The sequence below is a fragment of the Gopherus evgoodei genome, chromosome 13 (genome assembly GCF_007399415.2).
Source record: "Gopherus evgoodei ecotype Sinaloan lineage chromosome 13, rGopEvg1_v1.p, whole genome shotgun sequence".
NCBI classification, from domain to species: Eukaryota; Metazoa; Chordata; order Testudines; family Testudinidae; genus Gopherus; species Gopherus evgoodei.
The window spans coordinates 27173367-27200929 of NC_044334.1; the positions used below are offsets into that span (position 1 = coordinate 27173367).

The 27563-nt window shown below is 47.7% G+C and overlaps 1 protein-coding gene across 10 annotated transcripts in view; it reads left to right on the forward strand.

Moving 5' to 3' along the window:
- The window catches only part of AIFM3 (apoptosis inducing factor mitochondria associated 3), a 114419-nt gene extending 87413 nt beyond the window's left edge, over positions 1-27006 (forward strand). For 9 of the 10 annotated variants that reach the window (XM_030583281.1, XM_030583277.1, XM_030583276.1 and 6 more), the window contains 10 exons: positions 265-380; positions 861-932; positions 1855-1918; positions 3771-3847; positions 5936-6053; positions 9576-9674; positions 12700-12775; positions 22408-22512; positions 24589-24609; positions 25472-27006. In XM_030583281.1, the coding sequence (XP_030439141.1) occupies positions 265-380; positions 861-932; positions 1855-1918; positions 3771-3847; positions 5936-6053; positions 9576-9674; positions 12700-12775; positions 22408-22512; positions 24589-24609; positions 25472-25511 (788 nt within the window). In that variant the 3' untranslated portion in view covers positions 25512-27006. The remainder of the gene's footprint in view (positions 1-264; positions 381-860; positions 933-1854; positions 1919-3770; positions 3848-5935; positions 6054-9575; positions 9675-12699; positions 12776-22407; positions 22513-24588; positions 24610-25471) is intronic. The other variant, XM_030583280.1, reaches the window with a different exon arrangement.
- The last annotated feature ends 557 nt before the right edge of the window (positions 27007-27563 follow it).

A 27563-nucleotide genomic window follows, 5' to 3' on the forward strand; every position in this document is an offset into this window, starting at 1 on the left:
GATGGTCCCTGCCCCCTAGCGCTTACAATAGACTGAGAGAGAGGCTTGCTAGGAAAACGTTCTTCATACCATCTGCAGTGTATCCTCATGCTGAGCCCAAAGGCAGCTGCTCATGCCATGGCAGCTGTTCCCAGCCCTGAAAGGGCGAATTGAAAGTTCTCACATCTCTAGCTGCCACCTGACAGCTCTTGAATTCAGCTCCAGAGACCTCACTGCAGTGCAGGGGGTGGCGTGCGCTGTCTCTGACCTGCTTCTGTTCCCCAGGGATGGAGGTGGCAGCCTACCTGACAGAGAAGGCCCATTCCGTGTCTGTGGTTGAGCTGGAAGAAGTGCCTTTCAAGAAGTTCTTTGGGGAAAAGGTTGGCCAAGCTCTTATGAAGGTGATTATGACTTACCAGTCTTTCAGAGGATTATTTTGGATCAGACAAGGGGGTCAGTGACCCTGATTCCTGCTGTGCAGAGGACGGTTGCGTGCATCTTACCTCCCTGCTGGCACTATCAGTTAATGGCATCATTGTGTTCGGTTTATTTGATGTGTTAAATGTGCATGCATTGTTCTGAAGCTATAAAGTGCTGCACGGTGGTTGACACCTAAAAGAAAACATTGGCCATGTCCTCCCATTGGCCTAATTGCAATATGCTCAAGTATTGTGTGTTCCTACACTGCAAAATTATGACACCCCACTGAGCAGGCGAGATGCAGAGATGCTCAGAGAGCCCGTTTCCAGTGCACCCTCAAGCCGAGTTGAGAGCTATAACTCAAGAGGGAGGGAATGGGATTGTGGAGGAAAAGTCAGAGAAGCCAGAAGTGGATGGCAGCTCCAGAGCATAAGGACTTTTGTCTCTCTCTCGTTGCACAGATGTTTGAAAACAACAAGGTGAAGTTCTACATGCAAACTGAAGTGTCTGAGCTGCGGGAGCAGGAGGGCAAGGTACAGTGGCTGGTGCTCCTCAGGAGCTGAGCGTTGCGGGGCTGAGGGAAGGGGATGGTGGTCCAGACTGTGCCTGACCTATGCATGAGTGTGTGGAAGGGCAGGGAGAGTGTGAGGAGCTCAAAGGAGTGCAGGAACCATTCCCAACCTTCAGCCCTAGGGACACCTATCACTCCAAAGTGGGTAGAGAGAGCTGAGGAGGAGGCCAGGCCATGCCCCCCATCTCCACCTCCTCCTAGCACAGTCTGCAGAGTAAACTGGGTTCAAATTAAATATAGGGGTCATTACCAGCGTCTAGTAATTATGGGCTGAGGGATTCTCCTGTTTTTGGTGATTCCACACTGTACACTGCTGGGACAGGGCTTATCCTGTGACATCACTCAGAGGGCCCAAATGCCCGTTTTGCAGTCACGGTGCCTAGTCCATCCATTAATGAAATGCTGCATGAGAAAAGTCAAGCACAGAGAAATTAGCAATGCCAGAATTCAAGTCACCCGTGCAATCCTAATTTGGCCCCCTTTGTGTGCATGTCTCATCGTGCCCACCAACACGTCTCTGAGGGCAATACACATCTCAGCCCACTGGATTCTATTGTGGAGAGATTTCCATGATAGGGGCCTGGACAGCAATTAGGATCTAGGATGGTTGATGAACACCAGCCAAAGAGGAGGTTGGTCGTCATATATCACGCATTACCACTTTCATAAGAGACCAAAAAACCTGCACAACTACAGGGTTTGCATTAGGGAGCCAAGACCCAAGAGTGAGAATCCTGCAGGATGATCTCTTCATTGAAGCAGAATTACAATTGATTCATTTTCTCTTATTTCATGAACTAGAGTGAGATTCCAACTCAGCTAGGTACTGCTAGGGTTTTTTTTGTCCTTAAAGTAACCGTGATTTTCATCTGTGTCCCTTAAAGCTTAAGGAAGTTGTCCTGAAGAATGGGAAAGTCCTCCGTGCGGATGTCTGTGTCATCGGCATAGGTAAATGAACCCTGATGTGCAAAGCTTCAATGTTTGGCAACAGTATGGCTTCTGCTTCCGCAAACAGAGGGGAGAGCTTGTTAGCTCTTTGGTCATTGAGTCCAGCCCTCTGCAACCCATCAAATCCACCATCAACACCCGAACAAGGGGAACCTTTCCAGCTGTTGGTTAATTAATCCATGCCAAAGAGATGTGAATATAACAGTGAGATATAGTATCTGAGCCGAAGTCCCTTGTCAGAACTGTGGTTAGGTAATAGATGTGGTCATAAAACTTACTGTCTCCCTCAACATTTTTCATTTGATTTTTGTTTTCCAGGAAAAAAATCATTTAATTTCAAATTGATCTTTTTGTTTTGATTTGTTTTTTTCTTTATTACCTGATGTGGTAGAATGGATGACATTTCGAGTGTTTTTTTTTTCCTTTTTCTTCTCTATAACTTTCCAAAACATCTCCAGCATTGGAAGAGTCATGAGGTGACAGAGTCCATTTTTCCTTTTGCTGCCTGTTGACTTCTCCAAAATTGGCAAAGTTTTGAAAAGTGAGAATGAAAAAAAGGAAAATAGAAAAAAAAAGGAAGGAAGAAAAGAAGGGGGAAAACTATCTGTAATGCAGAGAAACAGAGGAGAGCCACTTTGAACATGGCTGTGCTAATTTTAATGAGAGATTGGTGCTTAGATACCATCACTTTTTGAAATATTTGTGATAGAGAAACAGACTAAAACTATTCTCAAGCATTGATAAGCCTCACCCAATTCAATGCCCATTGATCACACCCTTGTGTATTTTAAACTTGAAGTGCATTAAAACATGGTAATATTCCTTGTGTAGTATGTGGAATCCTATACATCTGTGGTTCTCAAACTTTTCCATAAGAAGATCCCCTGACCACTGTTCAAGGACTCCCACAAAACCTCTCTCTTGTTTAAGCAGGCAGTAACTATTGACATAAAGTACTTGTGCATCGTTTTGTACAGATTAGGCAGTCTACACAGCCTCGCTTTTATTTCCCATCTTTTATTTGCATTTTGTATTGATATTTTAAAAAGCTACAACCAAAAACATTTTCAGATTAAAAGTCATGGCCATTGCTTCGGGCGCTCTATTTATGGCCATGCTTCGGGTTCAGGGCGCTATGTCACCTCCTTGTGCTCTCTTCCTGGACAAAGCCTCAGTCCTGCAGCGCACTCAATGCAGGTGACCCCTCTGCCCGTGTGGAATTCATTGCAGGAGGGGACTTGAACGTACAAGCCAGGCAAATGTTATAGGAGCAGGGATGCAGTCTACACGGGTGGGTGGCGATCAGCATGTTAGCTCCACTCTACAAAGGAGATCGTTCTGCTATTTTTTAAAATGTGTATATAGAGTGGGAGTGGGGTGAGTTAACTGGAGCACAGGAGTCTGGAAAGGAAGGGCAGTACTACAGAGGACGGCAACAGGGAGAGGAGGAGCACTCTCCATGTGCCATCTGATAAGAACAGAGTTACCTGGTTTCCAAATGCAGCTGCACATGTTGTGTGTATTCTAATCAGTTTATCCCTAGGTCGGTGCATTTCCACTTTACTTTAGCTTCTGCCAAATCCTCCCCATCCACTGAACTTGGCCAACAAGGCTCTGAAGCCCCCTGTCAATCATTCATTCACTGCCCACTGTGGTTCCCAGCACAGCTGCATTCGTGAGACCCAACGGAAGCTGTTAACTGAGCAGCACCTGATATCATGGAACTGAACACTGGCAGGAGAGCGACTGCTGGAGTTAGCAGGTCCTTTCTCGCTCTGATATCTGTTTCCATGAGAGAGACAGTGTCTGGGAGTCAGACCCACTCACACAGTGTCCTTTGCCTTTCTGGTAGGTGCAAGTCCAGCAACAGGATTTCTGAAGCAAAGCGGCATTAACATTGATTCCAAAGGCTTCATTGTCGTTAACAAGGTAAACACTGTCAACGCATGGACAGTTGCAAGGCCCTACGCAGGCTGTGATGGTAGGTGTGGAGTCAGCCATATAGCGGAGGAGTGGGAGCAAGTCCACAATTAAGGTTGTAGTGCAGTTGCTGTTTAGAGCCAAATTTGCAAAGTCATCTGCCTACGCAGGTGTATTTTAGAGTATCTAGAAAATTGCTGGGGCTCACTAAGGACGTGGTTAGACTATGTGGGATAAATATGGGGTCATTTAGCCAAAGGATTCTTGAGATATAGGTAACCCCGAAGTGAGTGGTTTAAGATTAATAGATTCTTATGAATATTGACTCACAATAAAATCGCGCGAGACAATGCGATTTTGGCCCCTGCTGTGGACTGTCCCACGAGGATGTGAAAAGCTTCAGACATCAAATGATTCTGAGGAAGCAAAATGAGAAAATAATAGAGAGAGCGCTCCCACCCCTTACCACAAATTCCTGGAGTGTATCCACAGTTGCACTAAACTACACACTTGGTAACAAAGAGGTCTACTCACAGAACTTACACTAACTGCTGTTAATGTTTCTGTGCCATGCAGAACCCTCACTGTGTTACTGTGGCTGACTCTAATGTACCCATTTCACAGATCCAGGATAGGACCCAGTTCCTCTAAGGTATTTAGACCCCTAATTCCCATCCACTTCAATGGGAAATGCCTTTGAGGACCTGGGTCCCTATCTCTCCTATGACCAAGCCAACTCTCATCCACTTCGCCACATAGTCTTCAAGAAGCAGCTTGCCAGATCAGATGCACGTGTAACCCACACTAACAGTATGACTCTGCAGCAGTCACCCTCTAGAAGTTATACCACGGATCAAGGTTTATGACTGTACTGCTTATTGTGTGTTACATGATGTCATTTTTTAGCTCAAGTGTCAGGGGCTTGTGCTTCTACAGCCGGAGGTTCTGGGTTCTGTCATCACAGACAACCCGCACAGAAGCATGTCTGTCTGAAGGATGCTCGCATAAACAGGAAGCCACACCTAGAATCTTGATGCCTAGTGTCCCACTGCTCTCTCAAATACTGCGTAACCTAGTAACAACATGTGATTGTGACTCCCTACATGGTCCACACAGAGAACAGTAGCATGGTTTATACATTCCCCTTCCCCCCTCCCAAGAACCACGCTCTATTGTCCTGTAGGTGAGGTGAAAAAGGTCTGTGCTGTGAAGATGAAGGTTGGGGGGGTCACATCTAGTTAATGACCCATGTGAGTGTAAAAATACATCTTTATGTATAAACGTTCACCATCAGCAGGTACAGTGGAACGGGACAAGCTGATTGTCTCCGGGAAGGTACTGATATTAGGACTGTTTATATGGCATGGTATGGTTTTGCAAGACATCTCGTAGTGCTGACACTAGAGATTATGGGGGAGGCTGGATTCCAGATGCCCAGGGCTTGCTATCCTTTCATCCAGTGGGACCTATGTGGGTACAGCTGGCAAAGGAGAAGTGGGAGTAATGCATTGGGGTGTAGATGGGGAAGCAACTTCTTTTCTCTCTCTCATCCCTTCCCTTCTCCTCTAGTGCTTGGATTCTTTTTGCCTGATTTGGCGAAGTGTTATAACCATGGTGAAGCAGTGCTGCTGCTGACCCTGCACTTGTAATGCTGATTGTGGCGTAATCACCAGTGGTGCTTGTGGTTAGATGTTTGGCTGCGTGTGTTCCCTCTGTGCGCTGCCCCAGCTCTGTGCAGACAGCTGACATAGCAGACCTCGAGCGAACCGCCCAATGATCACAAAATCCGTTAAGGTGCAAAGGCCCTTGGTCAGGTTTATTGTCAACGAAGCATGGTCCTAGCTCTCCGGATCAGTGTCTACAATTCTCAAAGCACATGTGTGCCCATGACAATGGATGCAGCTCAGTGTATGGTGGGACTTTCCATTCCCCGCTAGATTGGTCTGCCTCTTGCTCACAACTTAACTTTGCTTTATATCAGCAAATTTTTGACTACTTTAGCCCAGGCCTCAGGCCTCCTACCAAGCCTTGATGCATGGGCTTATGTTCCAAGCCCTCTTTCTACTACAGTGCTAACGGCCCCTTGCTTCTTTTCAGATGATGCAGACCAACATCCCAGGAGTTTTTGCAGCTGGTGATGCTGTCACCTTTCCACTGGCCTTGCGTAACAACAAGAAGGTGAACATCCCTCACTGGCAGATGGCACATGTGCATGGTGGGTGTATTTCAGTCTCTTCACATTACGGCTCCTGAACTACTTAGGGACAAACCTGTCTTGAAGATGTGCAGGAAGTCAGCCAGCCAGACCCGGCTAGATAGAGAGACAGTAAGGAATAGGCAGCAGGGGAATGGGGATTTATTATTCACCATTCACTTGACTGTTCAATATTATCCCTCCCACTTCAGTGCTTGTAAATCTGACTAGGTGCCCTAGTCCTTAGCTGTGCAAGCCAGGGATTTTTCTGTGATGTCTTTAGCTTCCTGCCATAGCACAATCTTTCCTGGAGCGCCCTCCTGCAGCAGACTGTGGCATGACAGGCACACCTGCCTCAGGTTCCTTCCTTAAGAGTCCCCAGTAACTTCACACAACCTTTCTTGCCTCAATAATAACCCTCCTTGGGGTCAGTTTCTTAGCCAAACAGTGCAAATCAGACAGCATCCCTCACTGCCCCGGCCCGCTCACTGTTCCAGGGTCCAACTCTCCAGTGTGGAGATGTCGGCAGATCAGTCCCTCTGCTGCCTCCGGCCCTGGCTCGGGGAAGCCAGACTTCAAACCCTTCTTGCTGCTCTCCTGCCTTCGGACTTTGCCCAGGAGCCACCTTCTGCTTCCTCCAGGCCTCTGGTCTCTGGCAGCTCTCAACTATTTTTTTACTGAGTGAGTCTGGCAGCCCTGACTCACCAGGTCTCTCTTCCCCCGATCCTGTCATAACTCTGGGTGCTGCCCCACCTTCTGCTGGCTAAACTAGGAGCAACTGTACAGACACAGGGGAGCTGGGCCTGCTTCATTTAAAGGGGCCAGTCATCCTGTGACATATGTTCATCCTGCTGACATCTCCATGCTGGACAGCTGGCACCCCTGCCTCAGTTTCCTCCCTTCAGAGTCCCCAGTAACTACATATCAGCTTTCTTGCCTCAATACTACCCCTCTGTGGGCCCAGTTTATTATCAAAACATAGTGCAAATCAGTCCATAATTGAAAGTCCCCAACACAGTTCATATCACTGCAGTGCATGTAGTCCTTAAAACCCTCTCTTTCCGCAGGAACCTCACCCCGCAAGCCTCTCTGCTGGGACTGCATCCTCATACTGCAGTGTCTTCCACTACATCTCGGGTCTTGTCAGTCCTCTTCCAGCCCTCTGCCAGGACAGCCACCCTAGCCCTTCCCGACGGAGTGTAACTCTGCTCTTCTCAATGGCTGGGAACCCCACAGCCCTTTTGCCGGGAGATCATCCTCTCCAGGGGAGCATCCCTCACTCCCCCAGCCCTCTCACTGTTCCCTGGGTCCAGCTCTCCAGCATGTCAGCTGCAAGCCCTTCTACTGCCCCCCTGCCTCCAGCCCTCATTCACCTTCAGCTTTCCGGCTTAGAGCCAGCAGGCACCTCTCCCTGCTGCTGCCGCTCCTCTTCCTGCCTTCTGCCCTCTCCAGCCCTGGCTCAGGGAGATCAGCCAACACAACCCACTTACATCGCTCCTGCCTTCAGCCTTCTCCCAGGAAATATCTTCTGCTTCCTACAAGGACCTCCTGTAGTCTCTTGGTTACCAGTAGCTCTCACCTGCCTTCTTCCGAATGAAGCTGGTAACTCCAACTCACCCAGATCTGTCTCCCCACTAAGACCCTGCTGCCTGGCTCGTTCACAGCCCTAGGCACTGCCTCACCTTCTTAAATGGCCAAACTGGCACAAGGGCATTGGACCTGCTTCATTTAAAGGGGTCAGCAGCCCTGTGACACTTCCCTTATCAATTTTGTACACTTCATAGCCTCTAACTGATACTGATTTCCTTCTATTTCCCTTTTCTTCCATTAGTTATGTGTTTCTTTTTTATTTCTAATGCTGCCTTCCCTTCACCATTGAACCAGGATGGGGCTTTAGCCCAAGTTGTCATCTAACCCGTGTGTGGAGTCCTGGCTTTTTGGCCCTCTAATAAACTCCTAATTTTCATTCACATTTTTCTGTCTCAGCTTTTCCTCTTATTCATTTTGGTTCATAATTGTTCCCAGTGTTGGGAAATGAGTGATTTTCAAGCACCAAGTCTAGGTCATTCTGACTGCGACTGTCTTTTCTTTGCCCATATTGAACATAATCAAATGTGGCCTCGAACACTACTAGAATTCCTCTTCTTCCTTATGTATTTAAAAATACCTTTATTGTCCGTAACCTACTGGTCGTAGGCATTTGGCTTCTCTCAGTGTCCAACAGTTTACCCAGAAAAAAGGAAAACCCCCCAGGCAAGTTGAAGGACTCAGTCATCCCCCAACTTGCACTCTAGCCCCTTTCTCCTTTTTGCATCAGCCTTTTTCTCTGCCCCCCACTCTCATGCCTCCCTTTGTGGCACTGCCAGTCTGCCAGCCAGGTGCCCCAGTGGTCAGTTTTTGGTCTTCTATCACCCAGGTTACCCTTCTTTTTGAATGCAAGACTCAGGTTAGCATCGTTCTAAACATGCTTCGAGGCTTTGAATATCATTACATGACATAAAGAAGCATCGGCACTGAAAACATGCTCTCCTTTACCTACAGCTACGCCATTCTCAGTCTATGATGCCCTGAATCACCACGGCGCCAGTACAGATTCTGGGGGGGCACTGATACTTTGCCCCATAAAGGTCTCTGCTCTTGAGAAGTGTTTTATCCATTGTCCCTCCTCTCTTCCTCTCTCCTTGTTCTTTGTTCGATATCTGTGAAATGTGCCAGGCGCCATTCTGCCCTGTCATGGTGGGAGAACACAGAAAGGGGTAGGGTGAGACTGGTAGCAAAGGTTAAGATTCTGTCACTGTTATTTTTAGTAAAAGTCACAAACAGGTTGCAGGAAATAAACAAAAATGCATGGAAGCCTGTGACTTTTACTAAAAATAATGGGGGCGGGAGTGTTGACAGGGAGCTGACTGATGTCCAAGCAAGCGCTGGGGAGGAGGAGGAAGAGAGCCTGAGGTCTGTTGCAGGAGGGAGGGGGAAGTCCAGCACCTGCTGCTGCCGACAGCTCCAGATCCCTCTCCCACAGCCCCCGCGGCTCAGAGCTCTGGGTCCCACCATCCATGGTGGCTCCAGGTCCCCCTGAGGAAGCTGAGAGCTCTGCTCCCCCCCTAGCAGCGAGAACTCTGGCCCTGCTGTTGAAGCAGGAGGTCTCTGAAAGTCAGGGAATCCGTGACCTCTGTGACATAATCTTATCCTTCCTGGTAGCCAAACTTCTCAGGGGTGGGAGGGTGCAGATTAACAAAAGCCACCAACCTTCCTTTGAAGGCAGGTAGCTGAGGAGCTTCACCATGACCTTGCTAGCATTGTGGTTCATGAAACTTCTACTGTCCTCCCTCTGCTTGGTTGTCTGATGGGCATTTTTTAATCCAAGGTGAAAGTTCTTAGGCTCCACTTAAACTGTGATTAGAGCAATTGATAGCAAAAGGCTTTAAACCATCCCAAAGTCCTGGGCGCAATCCAAGTACTCTGGGCCTGCTCTGGCACAGCGCATGTGGCAAGACTCCCACACGATTTCCTTTCTTACGCTCTGGTTCTTTGGTTTTCCAGGCCGCATAGCAGCTCTGAACATGCTGGCCCATGGCACGGAGATCAGCACTGTCCCGTACCTGTGGACGGCTGTGTTTGGGAAGAGCATACGATATGCAGGTCAGACATACTAATATGAGCCTGAGGAGCCAGGCAGCCTCTTGAACTGGACAGGAGCCTTACATAAATCCTGGGGGGATAACACCCAGCTCCCTACTCCAACCTGGAGGGATCTCACCGGCGACTGATGTCTGCACTGTAGAAAAAAATGCCACCTGTGCTACTGTGGGAACAGAAGGAGCCCCTAGCGCCCCAAGATTTACCAATGGGAGATGGCTCTGAGGGTGCAGTGCTGAACCTGACTAGGGCAGGGCAGGGTCTGACCTTCAGTGGGGAGGAGAAGCCTGTCCTGACTGAGGCAGAGGAGCAAAACCTAAACCTGACTAGGGGTGATGGGTGACAGCTGAATCTGACTGGGGGGAGGGGCAATGCCTGAAACTCTTTCGGGAGGGCAGTGCCTGAACTGGACATGGCACCTGGACCCTGTGAGGGTGGCCAAGTTGAAGGGTGAGGTAGCTGGACGGTGATGACTGGTATCACAGGCTCTGAGGTTTATTTTTCCCCGGTGGGTTCTTCACCCTCACTCCATCCCGAGGCCCCGCCCTCACTTCACCCCCTCCCCCGATGCCCTGCCCTCACCCTGTCTCTTCCCGCCCCTGCTCCGCCCCTTTCCCCCAAGTGCCTCCCTCCAGCCACTGAACAGCTAATGGGCAGAGCTGCTGAACAGCTGTGGTTGGTGGGTGCTGAGCACCCACTTCTTTTTGCCGTGGGCGCTCCAGCCCCGGCACACACACCAAGTCGGTGCCTCTGGCTGGCATTGCTGATGTGTGAACACGAGGAGTTCTGAGAGAGTTCCCAGACAAAAACTATGCTAACAGGGAGTTAAAGCGAAGGGTGCATATTTTGAGTGAAATACATGATGGCGGTGTTGTCAAAAAGAAGCATTATAAAGCCACAGCATTCAGAGTTAAGGTTTAATTTAAAAGAATTCCAAACAAGTTAAAATAATCATATCATATGATCATGATGTCTGAGGCTTTTCAGTCTCTGTGGTCCCAGGTCAGATGATACAGGAGATTTGTTTTCTTTTTTCTTCACCATGGAAACATTTATTTATAATGTGAAGTTTTCCTGCAACCCAAATTGTGCATGAATTCAAAACGTCAGCCTGAGTTGCCACATCATTTGTATGTTAGAGACCTGCACACATAGTACTGGATAAGCCCATTCTAAAACATCTGAACAACACCTGAAGGTTAATTTGCCTGTTCACTTGGTTGGCAGGAGATTCTACTGGTGAAAGGTCTGAGCATGTCCAAATAGGGAAAATAACCACTGTGCTAATCTGGACATCACTTCTGGGTCTGAGTCTCTTCTTCATCCCATGTAGCCTCAGCAAAGGGGCTAGAAAGCCACTCATTCCCCCCCCCACCCCCGGTGAAGCAATCCCCAGCAGAGAGAGAGCTAGGATAGCTACCACCCCCTGCCGCTTCTAGCACAGGGGACCAATGTGCTGCTTTGCTCTGGCCATTCTCAGTTCATGTTCTGGCCAGTTGGAGCCAGAGTCAGCCAGTATAGGTTGGAGGAGCCTCAAGGCCTCTCTGAAGTACACTAAGACTAGAACAGGAAGTCACAGTTCCTTTGCCCATGTCCTCTTTCAGCTTTGCCTTCTCTCTCCAGTCACCTGAGATTGTTGGCTTATCCCTCTGAGGTCCTTATGCTCACAGCCTTATTCTGAACCTCCAGTGCCTCCAGCATCAGTCAGGGTCCATCTCTGCTGGTGCTGGAAGGTGGCATTTCATACCTGCACTAGCTTGAGGAGCGTTAGCGTGCTAAAAATAGACATGTAGCCTCAGCAGTGCAAGAGGCAGAAGGGACCAGCTGCCCCGGCTCATTAATTATCCACAATCACTGGTCCAGGGAGACAGACAGAGAGAGAAATGAAAAACATCTTTATTCACATAAAATGACATTAAAATGATTTAGAAGTATTGTAAAATTGTAATATATACACCAAATGATGAATAAAATAAAGCAAAACATGTCTTAAGCAAACATTACACGTGGATCACTAAAGCATCGTCATCACCACGTTCACTCAAAATATTAAACACACCGAGTCAACCAAAAAGTCACTCTGTCCTCCCATTCTGTTCTGGTGAGATTTCAGAACAGCCAGTTTTGCCCAACCTAGCAAAATGTTGGCCAAATGTGAGGGCTCTGTTTCCTGACTGGCTAATGTAACTCTGAGAACAAACAAGGGCTTGGGAGCACTGTCTGGAATTTGGCAAGGACCTTATCCAAAAAGCACACACTCCCTTTGTCCCATGACTCTTTCCTTGTTTGTCCTCAGTGCAAAGGCTTCAACAGGAGACACTGAGGGAGCTCCCCAAATCCGACTATTCCATACCACAGTGATAGTCACTCACCTGAGAGGTGGCAGATCCCTGTTCAAATCCTTGCCCCCACCCAGGCATAGGGGGTGACTTGAACTGAGGGTATCCTATAGCCACGCTGAGTACCCTCACCACTGGGCTAAAGATTATGGGGGAGGTCTTCTTCCTTCTCCCTGGACATCCGGCATGGAGCTGCAGTGCCCATGCCCAGAGGCAGAAACATGGGTACTGAGCAATTTTGGGAACCTACAGGGTTCGGTGGCAGCTGAGCAGTGGTTTTGTGAATCCCAGTGGGGCCAGATTCGGGGATTTAGGCACCTAAAGTGACACTTATAAATTTAATTTCTTAATGACACTATCTCTTAGTGGGCAGACTGTGGCTTTCCATAGCACTATGATTGAATCATTTGGGAGATGGCTGAGCAAAGAATGCTGGGATTTTATGACTGTCACGCCAACCCCAGCACATGGTGAGGGTATGTCCGGTTCATAGACTGTTGTCCAAAAAGAGGTTGTGGCTGTAGAACAGACCACCGCCATATGGCATGTGTTGTCTTCATATGCAGGTGCTTGCCTGTGTGCGTATCTGTGCGCACATGAGATTGCACAATGTGGAACCATAGGGGAGGAAGGGCAAAGAGAGCCGTATCCTGCCTCCTGCACCACTTTGACATTTCCCTGTTTTTCAGGCCACGGGGAAGGATTTGATGATGTCGTCTTTCAAGGCGATTTAGATGAACTGAAGTTCGTGGCATTTTACACCAAGTAAGTGTTTCTCTTCCCTTTGAGACATTCCAACATGGACATTAATCTGACTGCCCAGTTATTGAAATATTTCCTTTTACTCTGTTTCTGCTTTAGTCACTAGCCATCAGTTTTTCCCCCTCCCAGGATCCAGGTTGCTGTGCATTAATGAAATGATACATTTGAAATCAGAGGAGTTTTGAGACCAATGTTGCATGAGGGCATTAGGTTCAGCTTGTTCTGCATGATGAATGTTCTCTAGGCATGCCCAACACAACGTAGACCTCAGAGCGGGGTGGATTAGGTGCAATGGGTGAGATTCTTAAGAGTGACTTAAGCACCTAACTTACTTTAGGCACCACCATCCAATGTTTAGATGCCACTGGCATTCACAAAACCACCACCCAGCTGCTGTCTAAACCTGTAGGCACCAAGTTCCCACTTTTAAAATCCCCAAGGCACCTCGATTTCAGCATCTGGGCCTTCACTGAGCCACCTCACTCCTGACATCTCCCAGCAGGTCAGCACCTACCTCACACCTCAGCCCCAGTGGGATTTGCAACTAGGCATTTCTCACCAATCTTGCCTCCAAGGCCTGATGCAGTAGACATGCCAAGAGAATGCCTAAACCCTTACACAGGACACTGGAGAAGGAGGTGCCTCCTTACGTTTAGTGGTTAGAGCACAGACCCAGGATGTGGGAAAGCTGGGTTCAAATCCCCCCTCTACCTCATGTGGAGCAGAGATTTGAACTTGTGTCTCCTACCTCCCTAACCACTAGGCTATAGGGTAGCCAAGAGCAAGGCTTGCTGAGTCTCTCCAGTGGACTGTATATATTCCACTATATATAAATACTTAACTATTCACTGGGGCAGCAGGACTCTATTAGGGCACTGTTGGGAGAGGCTTAGGGTTCAGTCCCCCTGCTCCAGTGGAGAGCTGACTATTTATAAATATAAGGCTCCCTTCTGAGAGGTGGGGGACCTTAATTTCCTCCCCCACATCAGGCACCAGGGGGATATGAACCCGGGTCTCCCACATCCTGGGCTAAAGATTATAAGTGGGGAACCATCACCCCTGCTTTGCATCTAGCATAGGTCCCCCCTTCATGCACCTCCATCTCAGACTTAAGGAGCAAAATCCATTTGAGGGTGTGGGTCACATACCCCCTCCTCAGCCTTTCCTGTTGGCTAGCTTAGGCAGCACCCTGCTCCCCCTGCTGGCTTTTGTGTGAATCCCATTCTTAGACACTTAATTCTCCCCATGCGTTGTGTAAGGGGCGCCTAACTCAGACTTGTGAATTGCATTAAGTGGTAGGGCACATAAATGTTAGGGGCTGCATTGCAGGGGTGGCAGAGCCTTCCCAATAGTTGGGGGGGTCAGGCGCCCCCACCCGTTCAGTGCCCCCACCCAACGTCTTTCACCCAGGGCCCCATCCCTGGCCAAGCCAGAAGCCGGAGCAGGCTGGGAGCCACAGACCCTCCATCTGCCTGGGGTGGAGGAGCCAAGAGCAACCCCCAGCACATGTCCCCATCTGGGAGCCCCCCGGTCCAGGGCAGGAGGGTCCACGGCCTGCGCAGCTCTTACCCGATCCGGCGGTGGCTGTGGGTCCACAGCCTAGCCATAGTAAGAGCTGCATGGGCAGCTGTGGTAAGCCGTTGACCCTGACCTGCCCTGGGTGGGGGGCCTGGTGCCCCACAGCTGCCTGGGCTCCCCGGCCAGGCTCCAACTGCTAGCCGGGCTCCTGCGGATCGTCCTAGAAATTAAATCTTCCAGCCCAGAATGCCCTCTGCAGGCCAGTGTCTCTCCTGCCGCTCGCCCCTGTGTCCCTCCTGGACCCTGGTGCCTTTACATCAGGGTTCTGCCCCCAGCAGTAACCCACAATCTGGGCCTCCCCACCTATGGGAACCCCCAACCCGCTATCCCCACCTCACCTCAGTGGCTACTGCCAGTCACCATCTAGCCCACGCTCACTGGGGCAGGTGGCAGTCTTTAAACCATTCATCATTGGCAAGGGGGGCTGCTGCCATTGCCTGTCTCTGGGCTGCCCCTCTGCAGCCCTAGTACCTTTTAGCAAGGCCTGCAGCCTAGGGTATGACTAGGCTGGAGCTCTCCAGCTCCCTCTGCCCTTCCCCAGCACTGGTACCCTGCTCAGCTCCCAGGCAGCCAGGTCCTTCTCTCTCTACCCCTAGAGAGAGACTCTTCTTAGCCTCTGGCCCTCAGCCCTCTTATGGGGCCAGCTGTGGCTGCTTCCCCCAATCAGCCTGGCTTTTCTCTGCCACAGCCCTCTCCAGGGCCGCTCTAACCTCCTCAGCACAGAAGCGGGGTGACTGCCCCGCTACACAGCCCTTTTGGGGTTTGGCTTATCAATTGGTCTTTGTCTTTAATTAGGGTCTCCTCCAGCCCCTCTCTTTGGAGCATCCTGCTTTACAACTGGTCTGTGCAGTTTCAGGAGCAATGAGGCCTGCAGCTGTCTCCCTCTTGGCTGATCTGTCTCTGTTGTCAGCAGTCTCTGAGGTGTATCAGTCTTCTTCCTGTTCACCACCCCGTCCCTTTTTAAGCTCCCTCCTCTAGGCAGAGTAAGCCTTGCAGGTGCTGAATGAGCCCAGAAGAACTCGCTGCCCCCTCGCCCCCCCCCCCGGCAGAGTGAGTGCACGGCCCTTCACAATTATATATATTAAATATAATATATAAACATGTAATATTAACATTAATGTTTTGTTTTAATGGTTCAAACAAAATGAATTGAAATGATAAAGTTGGAAAGCAACATTTTTACATTATCAAAATGAATAAGTTTTACACTTAAATGAAATGAGAAAATCTAAACAATTTGTTTAGACTTTTCTCAACAAAAACTTTGTTGAAACTGAGACATTCCCCAAAGCCATTTTTATTTCAATGAAACTGCATTTTCCAACAGAAAATTCTTCCATCAAAACATTTCTTACCAACTCTATTTTGGATATGGACAGGCTTTTGTTCCCCCTTAACTGCTGCTTAACTGACTGACACACATATAGCTCCTTCAGCCTTTCCAAATAAGTCCGTTAACCAGTTCCTCCAATCCCATGATCATTGTTGTTGTTGTTCTTCTCAGAACAGTCTCCAGTTTGTCAAGATCTCTAGGCTAGTGAAGTGGTCAGAACTGAATGCACAATTCCAGGTGTACTCAATAAAAGTTAGATGGTGATGTGATTCTTTCACATATTGAAGCTCAAAATGGTGCTTTCGTTGAAGCCTCATTATATTCCTCCTCTTCAATACCACAGGAAAATATTTGGCATATTTTGGTATTTATTCCATCCCTAATTAGGAAGGAGATGTCAAATCTCTTTAATTAAACATCTGTAAAGTACTTTGAAGCTGAAAAGCTATGGATAGCTAATATGAATAATGACAGCATGTTATTATGGTAATTGATTCATCACTTTGTGTTCAACACTCAGTAAATCAAGGAAGTGGCAGAGGTTTCCGAGCAGTGAACTGTCAGGGAAAGGAGATCTGCTTGAACAGAGCCTGCTGGCCAACCTTAACATAAGTATTACAGGTTGTAAGTAAGCCTTAAACAAACCAGATAGAAAGTGGGAGTCTGCTGCTAAAAGTATGTATGTTATTCTGCAACTTAGGAAAGCCCACAGGAACTGGCTTTTCTATAATAGGACGACCACCTGCATAGAGTCCTTGAGGTGTCTTTGAACAGATCAAGCTAGTGGAGGGCTGCACTGATTAATCAGTCTGAGGTTCTTCTAAGCTTGGGACATCAGTATCACCTTCTTTTTATCTCTTTATATCCTATTACTTGGAATCAAGGGCAGTCTTTGCCTCTCAGGCTCTGGGAGTTATTTCTAGGTGCTTGGAAAAGTCTCTTCTTTCTAACTTTTGGTGTCAGCTCCGTATGGTGCAGTGCTGATGCTGGGAGGGAGGCCACTGCCATAAATTGACTCTCCTCTGACTTCCAGCACTAGTCAAAGCTGAAGAGACTGTACCTAGCTGCCTATTTGTCCTTTGAGCTCCCCTCTCTCATTCATTGCAATGAAATGCAGGTGGCTTACATTCCAGGGCCTGCTCCCATGGCTCAGTTTCACAATTAAACTAACATTATTTTTCAGAGATTGAAGAAGAAATTGGTAAAAAAATACAATTGGTAAAAAAAGAAAACCAAAAAAACCCAAAACACCAAACCTGCCTGATACCCCAGAATTACAGGGCAACAGTGCAAGCAAAGCCGCTATTGGTGCCATAGGTGCTGGAGTAGAGGTGCTCCAGCACCCCCATTACATACAAGGTTTATAGTTTGGTTCAATGGCTCGTAGCACCCCCACTATACAAATTGTTCCAGCCCCCCCAGTTGGTGCTGCTAGAGCAAAGGTTGAAGTGCTCTTGTCACAAAGGAGGTTGGTGTCTTATCACCATATATCTTGGTGCTAGATCAGCCCAGGAGAGGAAATATAAGAGAAAGGGCCCTTGTCAAGTATAATTACTAAATCTAGACCTTAGCGTCCAGGATATGGGTACTAGCATAAAGTCCTCTAAGCTTAATTACCAGCTTAGATTCTGTAGTGCTGCCACCAATCAGGAATTTTTAGGGCCTGATACCCTCTGGTCCCCCCAAACCCTTCCCAGGGGACCCCAAGACCCAGATTCCTCGAGTCTCACAACAAAGGGAAATAAACCATTCCCTTCCCCCTCCCTTCTTCCTCCCAGCTCCTTCCCGCCCTGGGAACATGAGGAGATCGCCTGATTCAACTTCTTGAATCACCACACCGAGAGGAGTGTTACCTTCCCCCTCACCCAGAGGCAATACAAGCTGTGTGAATATAACACAAAGAGAAGAATTATCCTTTCCTTCTCCCCACCAATTCCATTGAACCTTAACTAGGAGAAAAAAATCAAACAGGTCTTAAAAAGCAAAACTTTTAATTAAAAAAGAAAGAAAAAAAGTAAAAGGTTTATCTCTGCACTTTAGATGGTAAACAGTTACAGGGTCTTTCAACTATAAACAATAGAAAGAAACTTTCACCAGCAGAAACACAATTTAAGCTACTTCCAGTAAGTACACATATGTAAATGAAAAAAAAACCAAATTAAAAGACTATGGCTGCCTTTTCTTACTTACAATTCTGAATAGATAAAAGACTGTAGCAGGGAGATTGGCAGAAACCTGGTTGCACCTCTAGCCCCATCCAGGACCCAGAGAGAACAAAGCCAAACCCAAAATCCACAAACAAAGGCTTCCCTCCACGAGATTTGAAAGTATCTTGTCTCCTGATTGGTCCTCTGGTCAGGTGTTTGCAGGTCACTGTTTGTTAACCCTTTATAGGTGAAAGAGACATTAACCCTTAGCTATCTGTTTACGACAGCCCTCCATATAGTTCACCCTGTGGAATCTCTTGATTATTGTTCTGGGACACTAGGGTTGCCTCCCAACCTCAAAATTGACCTACATTTTCCTGCAAAGCTTACTGATACCCAAGGTCAAGATGCTCCCAGAGGATCCATCATGAAGGGTCCTTGCTGTTGCCTTTCCCCAGAACCTCTCCTCCACAGTTGTAATCTCTATTTCCTCAATCCTCCCATTCCCGCCAACCCCATCCCCACATACAGATTCCCCAACCTCACTGAAGGGCTCCTGTTGGGAAGGGAGGAATGATGTTGCAAAGGTGGTGGAGATCCATACAGATTTCATGCCCTCTGTCTGTGGGCCTTGATTCCTAATTTTTCCACACCCCAGTTTCAGAAATGGTGCCCCAGTTGACTTTAAGAGGCTTTTTGTATAGTTTCTCCTATGGCCAAGATTTTCAAAAGTGACACGTATTTAAGATGTCCTATTTGAGACACCATAAAAGGACCCAGTTGTCCATAGTTTTGTTGACATTACAAGACCTAGAAATGTTTTCAAAGTAAATAATTCGAGTGTATGAGTCTATAAGAGGATTTCCCCATTGATAATGGTTCTGTCTTTGTCTCAATCATTCCCAATTCTCAGTCAACGATAGGTAGGGTGACCAGATGTCCCATTTTTAAAGGGACAGTCCTGTGTTTTGGGACTTTTTTTATATAGGCACCTATTCCCCACCATCCACTGTCCTGTTTTTTCACTGTTGCTATCTGGTAACCCTAAGTTGATAGGCTACCTATTTGGAAAGTGTTTGTGCCATCTCTTTTCTTTCTCTCAAATATATAGATTGTTTATCCCTTGCTTCAGAATAGCAAATCTTTTACCCTAGCTGATTGATAGAGCCTCCCTCTTACTTCCTTGTCTTTGAACAGTGAAGTGGAAATTGTAATTTTTCATTCTCACCTTTCATCTAAGCTACCTAATTAGGTGCCCGTAACAGTCCAGAAGTTTTATACTTGTCTGTATCTATTTCTAGTTTTGTGCATTGATCTGATATTTAGATAAGAGACTGCATTTCTCTGTAGTGAGATAGTTGCACAGAATTAATTGTTTGCAGTCTAGTTTGTAACTTATCTGGCGTTCCCAGCAGGCAGGGTACTAGCCTGCTAGTGTTTGGGTTAGTTGCTTGAGGATTATTGGTTTTCACCCCAGATTGTGTACAACCCAGATCTGAAGGTCATTGCTGTGACACCTGGAGTTATGGGAGTGGTGTTGGTGTCGAATGCAGGTTAACCAGGCTTCTATTGCTGCTCTTCTAAGCCCTGTCCACACTAGTTTCCACTGTGTTAAAAAAATCATTTTTCAACATAGTTTTTACAAGTGATTGCTGCAAACATCCTGTTGAGGTGGGGGAAGAGAGACAATCTGGTTACTGAAGTATGACTTCACTGGAGCTATGCCCATTTACACTGGTTAAGAATCTGGCTCAGGGATGTTAAAGCTAGAAAGGACCATTCTGATCAACTGGTCTGCCCACTTGCTTAACACAGGCCAGATAATTTCACCCTGTGGTTCCTACATCCTGCCTAGTAACTCGTGGCTGAGGTAGGGTATATCTTTCATAATGGCATCCAATCTTGGTTTAGAGGCCCAGCTTCTCTCCTCATGTTCAAACCATTTTGTTGCCACCTGCAGAATCTGGCCTCAGCTAGCTGCCTAAGAAATTCTCGAGTGGTGGGGAGCTCTGATCTGGCATAAAGGGTCATCGCTGGTTCCTAGACCAACGACCACTAACATTCTGATGGGGCTGGAGGGGTGTTGGGAGTGTGAGGGGTAAGGATGGAGATTACTTCACCAGGCCAATTCATAACTGGTTCAAGGTCCCATAAGGACCTTGGTGAACGTTTCACTTGGTGAAAGTTACAGCAGCCCCGAAACTTTGCACTGTTGTGCCAGGGCCAGGGCAGATGCACCTTGAGAATCCAGTAGGCATAACTGGATTCCTGGAGCCCCATCCCCATTTCCCGTCATCATCACCACCATGGCAAATCCCAAAGGGACATGGCCTCCTTGCGGAACAAGCACCAGCTGGATTTATTTCCAGCTAGATCTTGCAGGCTGGCTGGCTGTTCAGTTTATGCCCATCACTGGCAATCTTATCACAGCACCAAAGCTTCAGGTGGCCACATGACCACTAGCTGTGTAGTGGCATTCCTGGGTAAACACACTTTGTGATTTGTTGGTCTTCTATCTTAATAACATGTCTGTGCCAAAAAATTCACCAAAACCAAACCATTGCTGATGGAAGCCATTGCTGGGGTCAGCTTCAAATATCCTCATTTCTGATCTTGTCCTGCCTCTTAATAAGGAGAAACTAACATAGACGATAAGAACTGAAAACATAAATCAAATACTCGTTAGCCTTCCTCAGTATACACATTTCACTGGCGTACAACAGAGTGGGTAGAACCATGGCACTATAGAGCTGCGGTTTTGTAGCAAGCTTAATGTCATGACATTGCAACAGAGGCTGATGAAGGGTGTGAAACATGGCAGCAGCTGCTGCTATACAAGTGCCCACATCTCTTGAGCAACCTCCAGCACTGTCTGTGACACTTCAGGTATTTGCCAGTTGCCACCTGCTCAATATTCAGTCTGGACTGTTAATAGCGAGCTGCTTGAAATCTGGAGTTGGAGAATGCTTGATAGCAAGGCCCAGGATTGAATTTTATCCAGATTAATAATCAGACCCGTACACACTACTTCTTGCCTGGCTGCAGCAATTCATCCAACTGAGCCAACAAGACAAGGCCATCGGTGCATTTGAGATCTCAAAACAGAATGTTGTTCAGCTCAACAGCATCAACAACTGCCTCCTCAAGCTTATCCATCAACCCATTCAATGTCCAATTTCCTGTGGGACGCTTGCACAGAACTGGAGAATTAACCCGATCCCTTGATAAATTCTTCCAAAGGTTAATTACCCTCATTGGTAAAAATGTGTGCCATATTTCTAGTATGAATTTGTCGATCTTCAGCTTCCAGCCATTGGACCTTTGTTCTGCCCATGCTAGATTAAAGAGCTGTTTGCTGTCCAAATCCTTAATCTAGGTACTTGTCACCTCTTATGCTTCTCTTCAATGAGCTAAATAGATTGACGATGGGGATTTTCAAAAGTATCTAATTCTCTCAAGGTAGAACATATTAATCCAGCTGATTTTTCTTCTATCCCTATTGGAACTACCATTCTGTTGAATCAATGAGTTTAAGTACTTTATCATCACTCCATCCCAGCACTTTGATACAGAAGGACCCTTTTATTGGAATATTTCTTACTTTGCTCTGTGAGGGATTGCATTGCTTTTCCTGTTGTTCTACACATGAATCTCTTTGCAGGTCTCAGAGAAATTGTGAACACATTGTATTCTTGTCAGAAGCATAATTGTTATTTGAATGCTGTACAGGTTCATTTCGATTTAGGCTTAAGTGCTCTGCACAGACTGCATGTCTCTTTGTCTGTATGACATTCCCGACTCTTTTTTAGCAGTGAAAAACCATTGTACGTTATTAGGTGTGGTCCTCATTAGAGCTGGGGGAATATATGATTTCTCAGCCCTGCTGGCATTTCCAAAAAAAGCTTTTTTAAAATTTCAGCTCAACTAGACCTAATCCCAAAACTCTGAAAAAACATGGTGATTTGAAAAAGTTGACAGACATTTTGTTCAACCTGCAATGAACCATTTCACTTTGTTTCTGGGCACTTTTTAACATACCAGCAGAGGAAATAAAAGACTAGAATCACATTCACCTAATTTTTCACCACTCGCAGCACTGTGGTTTCTATGCACACTAGAAGGCATCTATCATGTTGTCTAGGTTCTGCCCTCCTTCTCCAGAGGCAGCTGGACATTTTTTTTCCACCTCAAAAAATGTTTTGGGTTGTTTTAGTGCTTAAAGCCACATCAGAGCACCACAGGGTTGGACTGCGCTGCCCTAAGTAGGGGCAGTGTGTAGCTGTGCTGTCCCATGAGCAAAGCTGGGACCAGGCATGGAGCCAGGGCTCCATCCACTCCCCACCAGTGCCTGCCCATGTGCTGCTCACTGACCGCTCTCCCTCACCGGGTGCTGCTGTCTGAGGTAACAAGCACATGGGCTAACGGGGGCTCCTGAAGCTGGGAAGAGATTATAGGTTCATAATCCCTGGTGGTTCTATCAAGGAGTTTATCCTTTCATGAAGGAAAAAAGTGTCCATCTAAAGCCATTCACTTCCTTACTTGCAGTGTCTCCTTCACACCTCTGATCTTTGTTGTAGGAATGAGGAGGTGATTGCTGTGGCTAGTATGAACTATGACCCGATTGTGTCCAAAGTCGCTGAGGTCATGGCTTCTGGGAGAGCAATCAGAAAACGAGATGTGGAGTAAGTAGACGCTGCTAAAGACAATTGAACATACTAACATTGTGACATAAATCGGGCCAAGTAAAATCAAAACCATATGGGCAAGTGATCCATCAGCTGGCAGGTGCTAGAGTAGAAACGCCACCTGGGCTAGAAGCAATGGTTCATCCCATTTTAGTTCAGATGAATGACAAATGGCAACCCATACTGCTGTTTGCTAATGTCAGCGGTACTTCCTAAACATACTCACTCCTCTAGTGCCACTACCCTCATTAACCTTCCACCACACACTATCCCTTGCTCCCTCCCTTAGTCACTATTCATCATCCATCACATTTTCACATGGATCGCCTCATGGGGAATGGAGCGGGGTGGTGACCCGATCCTGCCCTGAAGAGCTTGAAATCAGCCCTGGGAGAGGGCTGAGACTGCGAGAGAGCTGCTCCTAGGAAAGCAGCTATCCTTGCCAGGAGCGCCAGGAGCCTTTTTGGTGCCCTAGGTGGTGGAAGGTCCCGCCCCCAAAATACCACTGACGACCGTGGTCGCTGCCCCCCAATATCAGCGCCATATGTGACAGCCCAGGTCGCCTAATGGGTTGCACCAGCCCTGAGCCTTGGGGAAACAGCTGCAGCCGCACCTCAATCAGGTCATCGCTGGCCTGTATAAAAAGGCTGTGAGCCAGAGGCCCAGAAGTCTCTCTCTAGGCTGGGAGAGAGCAGGGCCTGGCTGCCTGCAGGAAGGGTACTGGAAGTGAGGCAGGGCTGGGGAAAGGCCAGAGGAGCAGGGGAGCTCGAGTCTGGCAACTCCCCAGGCTGCAGGGCCTGGTCCAAGGCCCATAGAGGTACTAGGAGGCAGAGGAAGGCAGCTGGTCCAAATTCCCCTTGCCTATGATGAGTAGCTTTTACACTGCAGTCTGCCCCAGGGAGCGGGGGCTGGATGGTGACTGGCAGTCGCCCAAGACTGGGCAGGGTGGGGAGAACCATGAGACTGGGGGGAGTATTGCCAGGGGGAAGCACCCCAAAGACAAGGGGCTCCAGGGTCCAGGAGGGACACAAGGGTGGGGGGCAGCTGGACACTGGCCTGCAGAGGGCGCTCAGAGCTAATTCCCAGAGACGACCAGCAGGAGGCGCCGCAGGGGTGAGTCGTGCACGTTTACAGGGAAACTAGCCATGCAGGCCCAGTTCGGCAGGATCCCTGCCTGTGCACTGACCAAACCACAGTGGCTGAGGAGGGCGCCTGTATATAACAGCATGTGGACCCAGAATGGAATGTGGCATAGCACATACCCATAGGAGAAGGGGAGCATTCTGAAGGCAGACCGAAGTTCCACTCAACTTACATAAGTGATGTCAAGAAAATATTGGGAGACCAATGTCTACTGAATGAAAATCCAACCGTGTATATAAATCTTTTAACTCAGTCAAGTTGAAATGGACATGCCCCAGATCACTCCAGACTGTCCCTGTGACAAATTTCGATTTCTAGCTTAAAGCACTAAGGAGCTAGGGCTTTAACAAAAAGTTGCATTTTTATAATGCCCCAAATGTATTCCCCCCTGCCCCCCATCCCCTACTTTCCTGGTTCTCAAAGGTGCCCAACTTATTTTTGCTGAAACCTTTTTAAAAAAATGTTTACATTCCTTCAAGTCACCAGATAAGAAAAATGTCATGTTGAAAGGTAAACACAACTGGCAGGTTTAAACTAGCGTAAATGGAGAATTCTCTGGAAGTTGAAGTCTTTAAACCGTGATTTGAGGACTTCAGTCACTCAGCCAGAGGTTAAGGGTCTATTTCAGGAGTGGGTGGGTGAGGTTCTGGGGCCTGTGATGTGCTACATCTTGGTCAGCAGTGACTTCCCACAGTGGGAGTCTGGCATTTCACCCTCCCTGCCTGCAGAGCATAGAGAACAGTCTCACTGCTCTGGCCTTAGAGTGCAGAGGCTGCTTTTTGCTCACTGGTCAGGAGCCAGCCTGTTCCCTGCCCCTCCTGGGGGTGGGGGTGGGAAAGGACCCTTGGCCCTGCCATGGATCAGGAACAGGACGCTTAATACTAACCCAACGTTCTCTCCTTGTTTTCCTGCTGCATACACCTATTAAAGGCTGTTCATTCGCCATGGCAAGTATGTTTCCTTTTGTATCTTGAACTTACCGCATGTTAGCAATGAAGGGTTAAAGTGACAGATTTTAAGTTAACGTCAACAGCCAAAGCCCTGATTTGGGAGATGTTCCTAATTCCTGCAGAAATGTCATTTACTCTATTTGCCTAAATGGAGCAGCCCCTCACATGGAAAAGATTCCTTTGACTGGAATGAAGTGGTTTGACTGTGGTTTGTTCCCTCTGCATTGAGCAGTTGATAAATCTATTGCTTATGTGGAAAAGGAGTTTGGACACGTGGGATTGGATTTGTTAACGTGTACCTGCAATAGTGCTCATTCCTCAACTTGTGCATGTACACCCACTGCACCGCTAGACCTATGGGCCTGGTCTGTATTCCTGGTTGCACTGGTTCACCTGTACTGAACTTGGTTCAACAACTGATTCCATTAAACCAGTGCAAAACCCAGTGTGCCCATTTGAAATTCAGTTTAAACCCGGTTTTTAATAATTTCAGCTAAAACAACCTAAACCAAATTTAAATTGAATGAAGAGCCTCTACACAGGGTTTTGTACTGGTTTAACTAAATCACTTTTTTAAAATCACACCTTTTATTTAAACCAGTGCAACTTGGGATATAGACAAGACTTTAATGACACAAAGCCTGGACATGCTCCCCTCTCTGCATTTGGCTATATCAGGTCAATATTGTGCCCCAGCTCCTCCAGCAGGGTTGCAGGCAACTCAGGGAAGAGAGAGTGTTCGCTGCAAAGAAACTGGAGCAGCATGATAGCCAGCAATATGGCCCCGTGCAGAAGGCAAACTCAGAAACACTAGGTGAGCAGATTTGGTTAATTCTGTTGTCCTGCCTTTGTCTTTGCCTTAGAACTGGAGACATGTCTTGGTTAACTGGAAAAGGCTCTTAACATGGAAGAAACTGATTTCTGCTGAGGCTGCACTTGCCCCAGAGGAGAACGGGATGACCAGGAGGCTCCGTTGCTAAATGCAAATCTAATCACCTGCGTCATTGCCTCCCTCACACTTTGAAGAATCCAGCATCTTTCACTGAACCATTATATTCCCAACAACGCCCTCTGTACACACAGCTGGTGGTTCTGACACACCAGTGGCAACCTGCATGCATGGGCTCTGCAGAATTTAAAAACTCTGTGGAAACACAAGGAGAACACAAGATCCCCGAGGAAGCACTGACTTGCCCTGGTCTTCAGAGTCTGAAGCAAACATATGCTCTAGCACCGACAGCTGCATCTCTCCACGAGCCCTGCTGGCTGCAGGGACATGTGGTGAATAGAACGGAACTTACTGGCACTTTCTTCTGGTAGGGAGGGACTGCCTGACTAAACAAGACAAACTAGTCATCCTGGCTGCATGGTAAAGTTGGCCCCCTCCCTGGGACATGTCTGCTCCCCCTATAAACAATACCACAACCTTTCACTGCACCCCATGCTCCCGACTTCACCCACAATACGCACCCAACTAGCTTACCCCTCACACACAGGCCACTCACATCCAAGCATGCCCTCACCAACACCCTGCATCACTCTCCAACCTGCACCAACCCCCCTGCTCTCCCCTAGAGACCCTATGGTGCCGCCCTCACACAACCGCTTGCCCCCCCCGAATTCCCCCAACCACATTCACTTTCCACCCACAGTGTCATCTGCACCCACACAGCTTCAACCACATCCACGGGCTCCCATTCAGATCCTTACCTGCACATAGCTTCACCTTTATCCACACCCTCAGCTGTAAGCACAGGTACACAGCTCCCAGGGGCGAGCCTCCCAGCCCAGGTCGACAGACTCCAGCTTGCGGGGCTAGCACACTAAAAACAGCTCTGTAGACAGTGCTTTGCCGCTGCAGCTTGGACTGAAACTTGGGCTCCTCGACTTCCAGTCCAAGCACTGTCTACACAGCTATTTTTGGAGCACTAGCCCAGCAAGTATCCTTGGAATGTAGAGTCTGACTCTTGTGTTAATTGCAGTCAGTTGCTAGATGTGGAAGTTAAACTCCCTGTTCTGTAAAGACCCGGGTCTCTCTTTTTCAGTTTGTAAACACATGGGCTAGGTTCAGCCTTTCCCAGTTCCCCAGGGACCAGTTTTGACCTCACTTACACTGGAATGATGCTGGTGCAACTCCATTGTTCCAATGGAGTTACTCCTGATTTACATCAGTGTAAGTGAGACCAGAACAAGCTTTGTGATCTCCAAAAGATCTCAAGTATAATTGTCAGTGGTTGTGATACCATTTCATCTTATTCCTTTAGCATCTCAGGGTGAATGTTATCACATCATCCTGTTTTGAATACAGATCTAGTCATCTTGGTCTCTTTCACAGAATCATAGAATATCAGGGTTGGAAGGGACTTCAGCAGATCATCTAGTCCAACCCCCTGTTCAAAGCAGGACCAATTCCCAACTAAATCATCCCAGCCAGGGCTTTGTCAAGCCAGGCCTTAAGACTCCTCCAAGGAAGGAGATTCCACCACCTCCCTAGGGAACCCATTCTAGTGCTTCACCACCCTCCTAGTGAAAAAGTTTTTCCTAAAATCCAACCTAAACCTCCCCCACTGCAACTTGAGACCATTACTCCTTGTTTTGTCATCTGCTACCTCTGAGAACAGTCTAGATCCATCCTCTTTGGAACCCCCCTTCAGGTAGTTGAAAGCAGCTATCAAATCCCCCCTCATTCTTCTCTTCTGCAGACTAAACAATCCTAGTTCCCTCAGCCTCTCCTCATAAGTCATGTGCTCCAGCCCCCTAATCATTTTTGTTGCCCTCCGCTGGACTCTTTCCAATTTTTCCACACTCTTTAACTTGCTTCTGCCTGATCCAGCCCCATAAACACTCCCTTCTTCTTCAGTTGTTTTGCGTAAGTCATTGGACAGCAAGGCCTCCCTGTCATTGGTATCACTCATTTCTAATCCCTGCTCTTTCTGCTGTAACTATCGGCAGAGG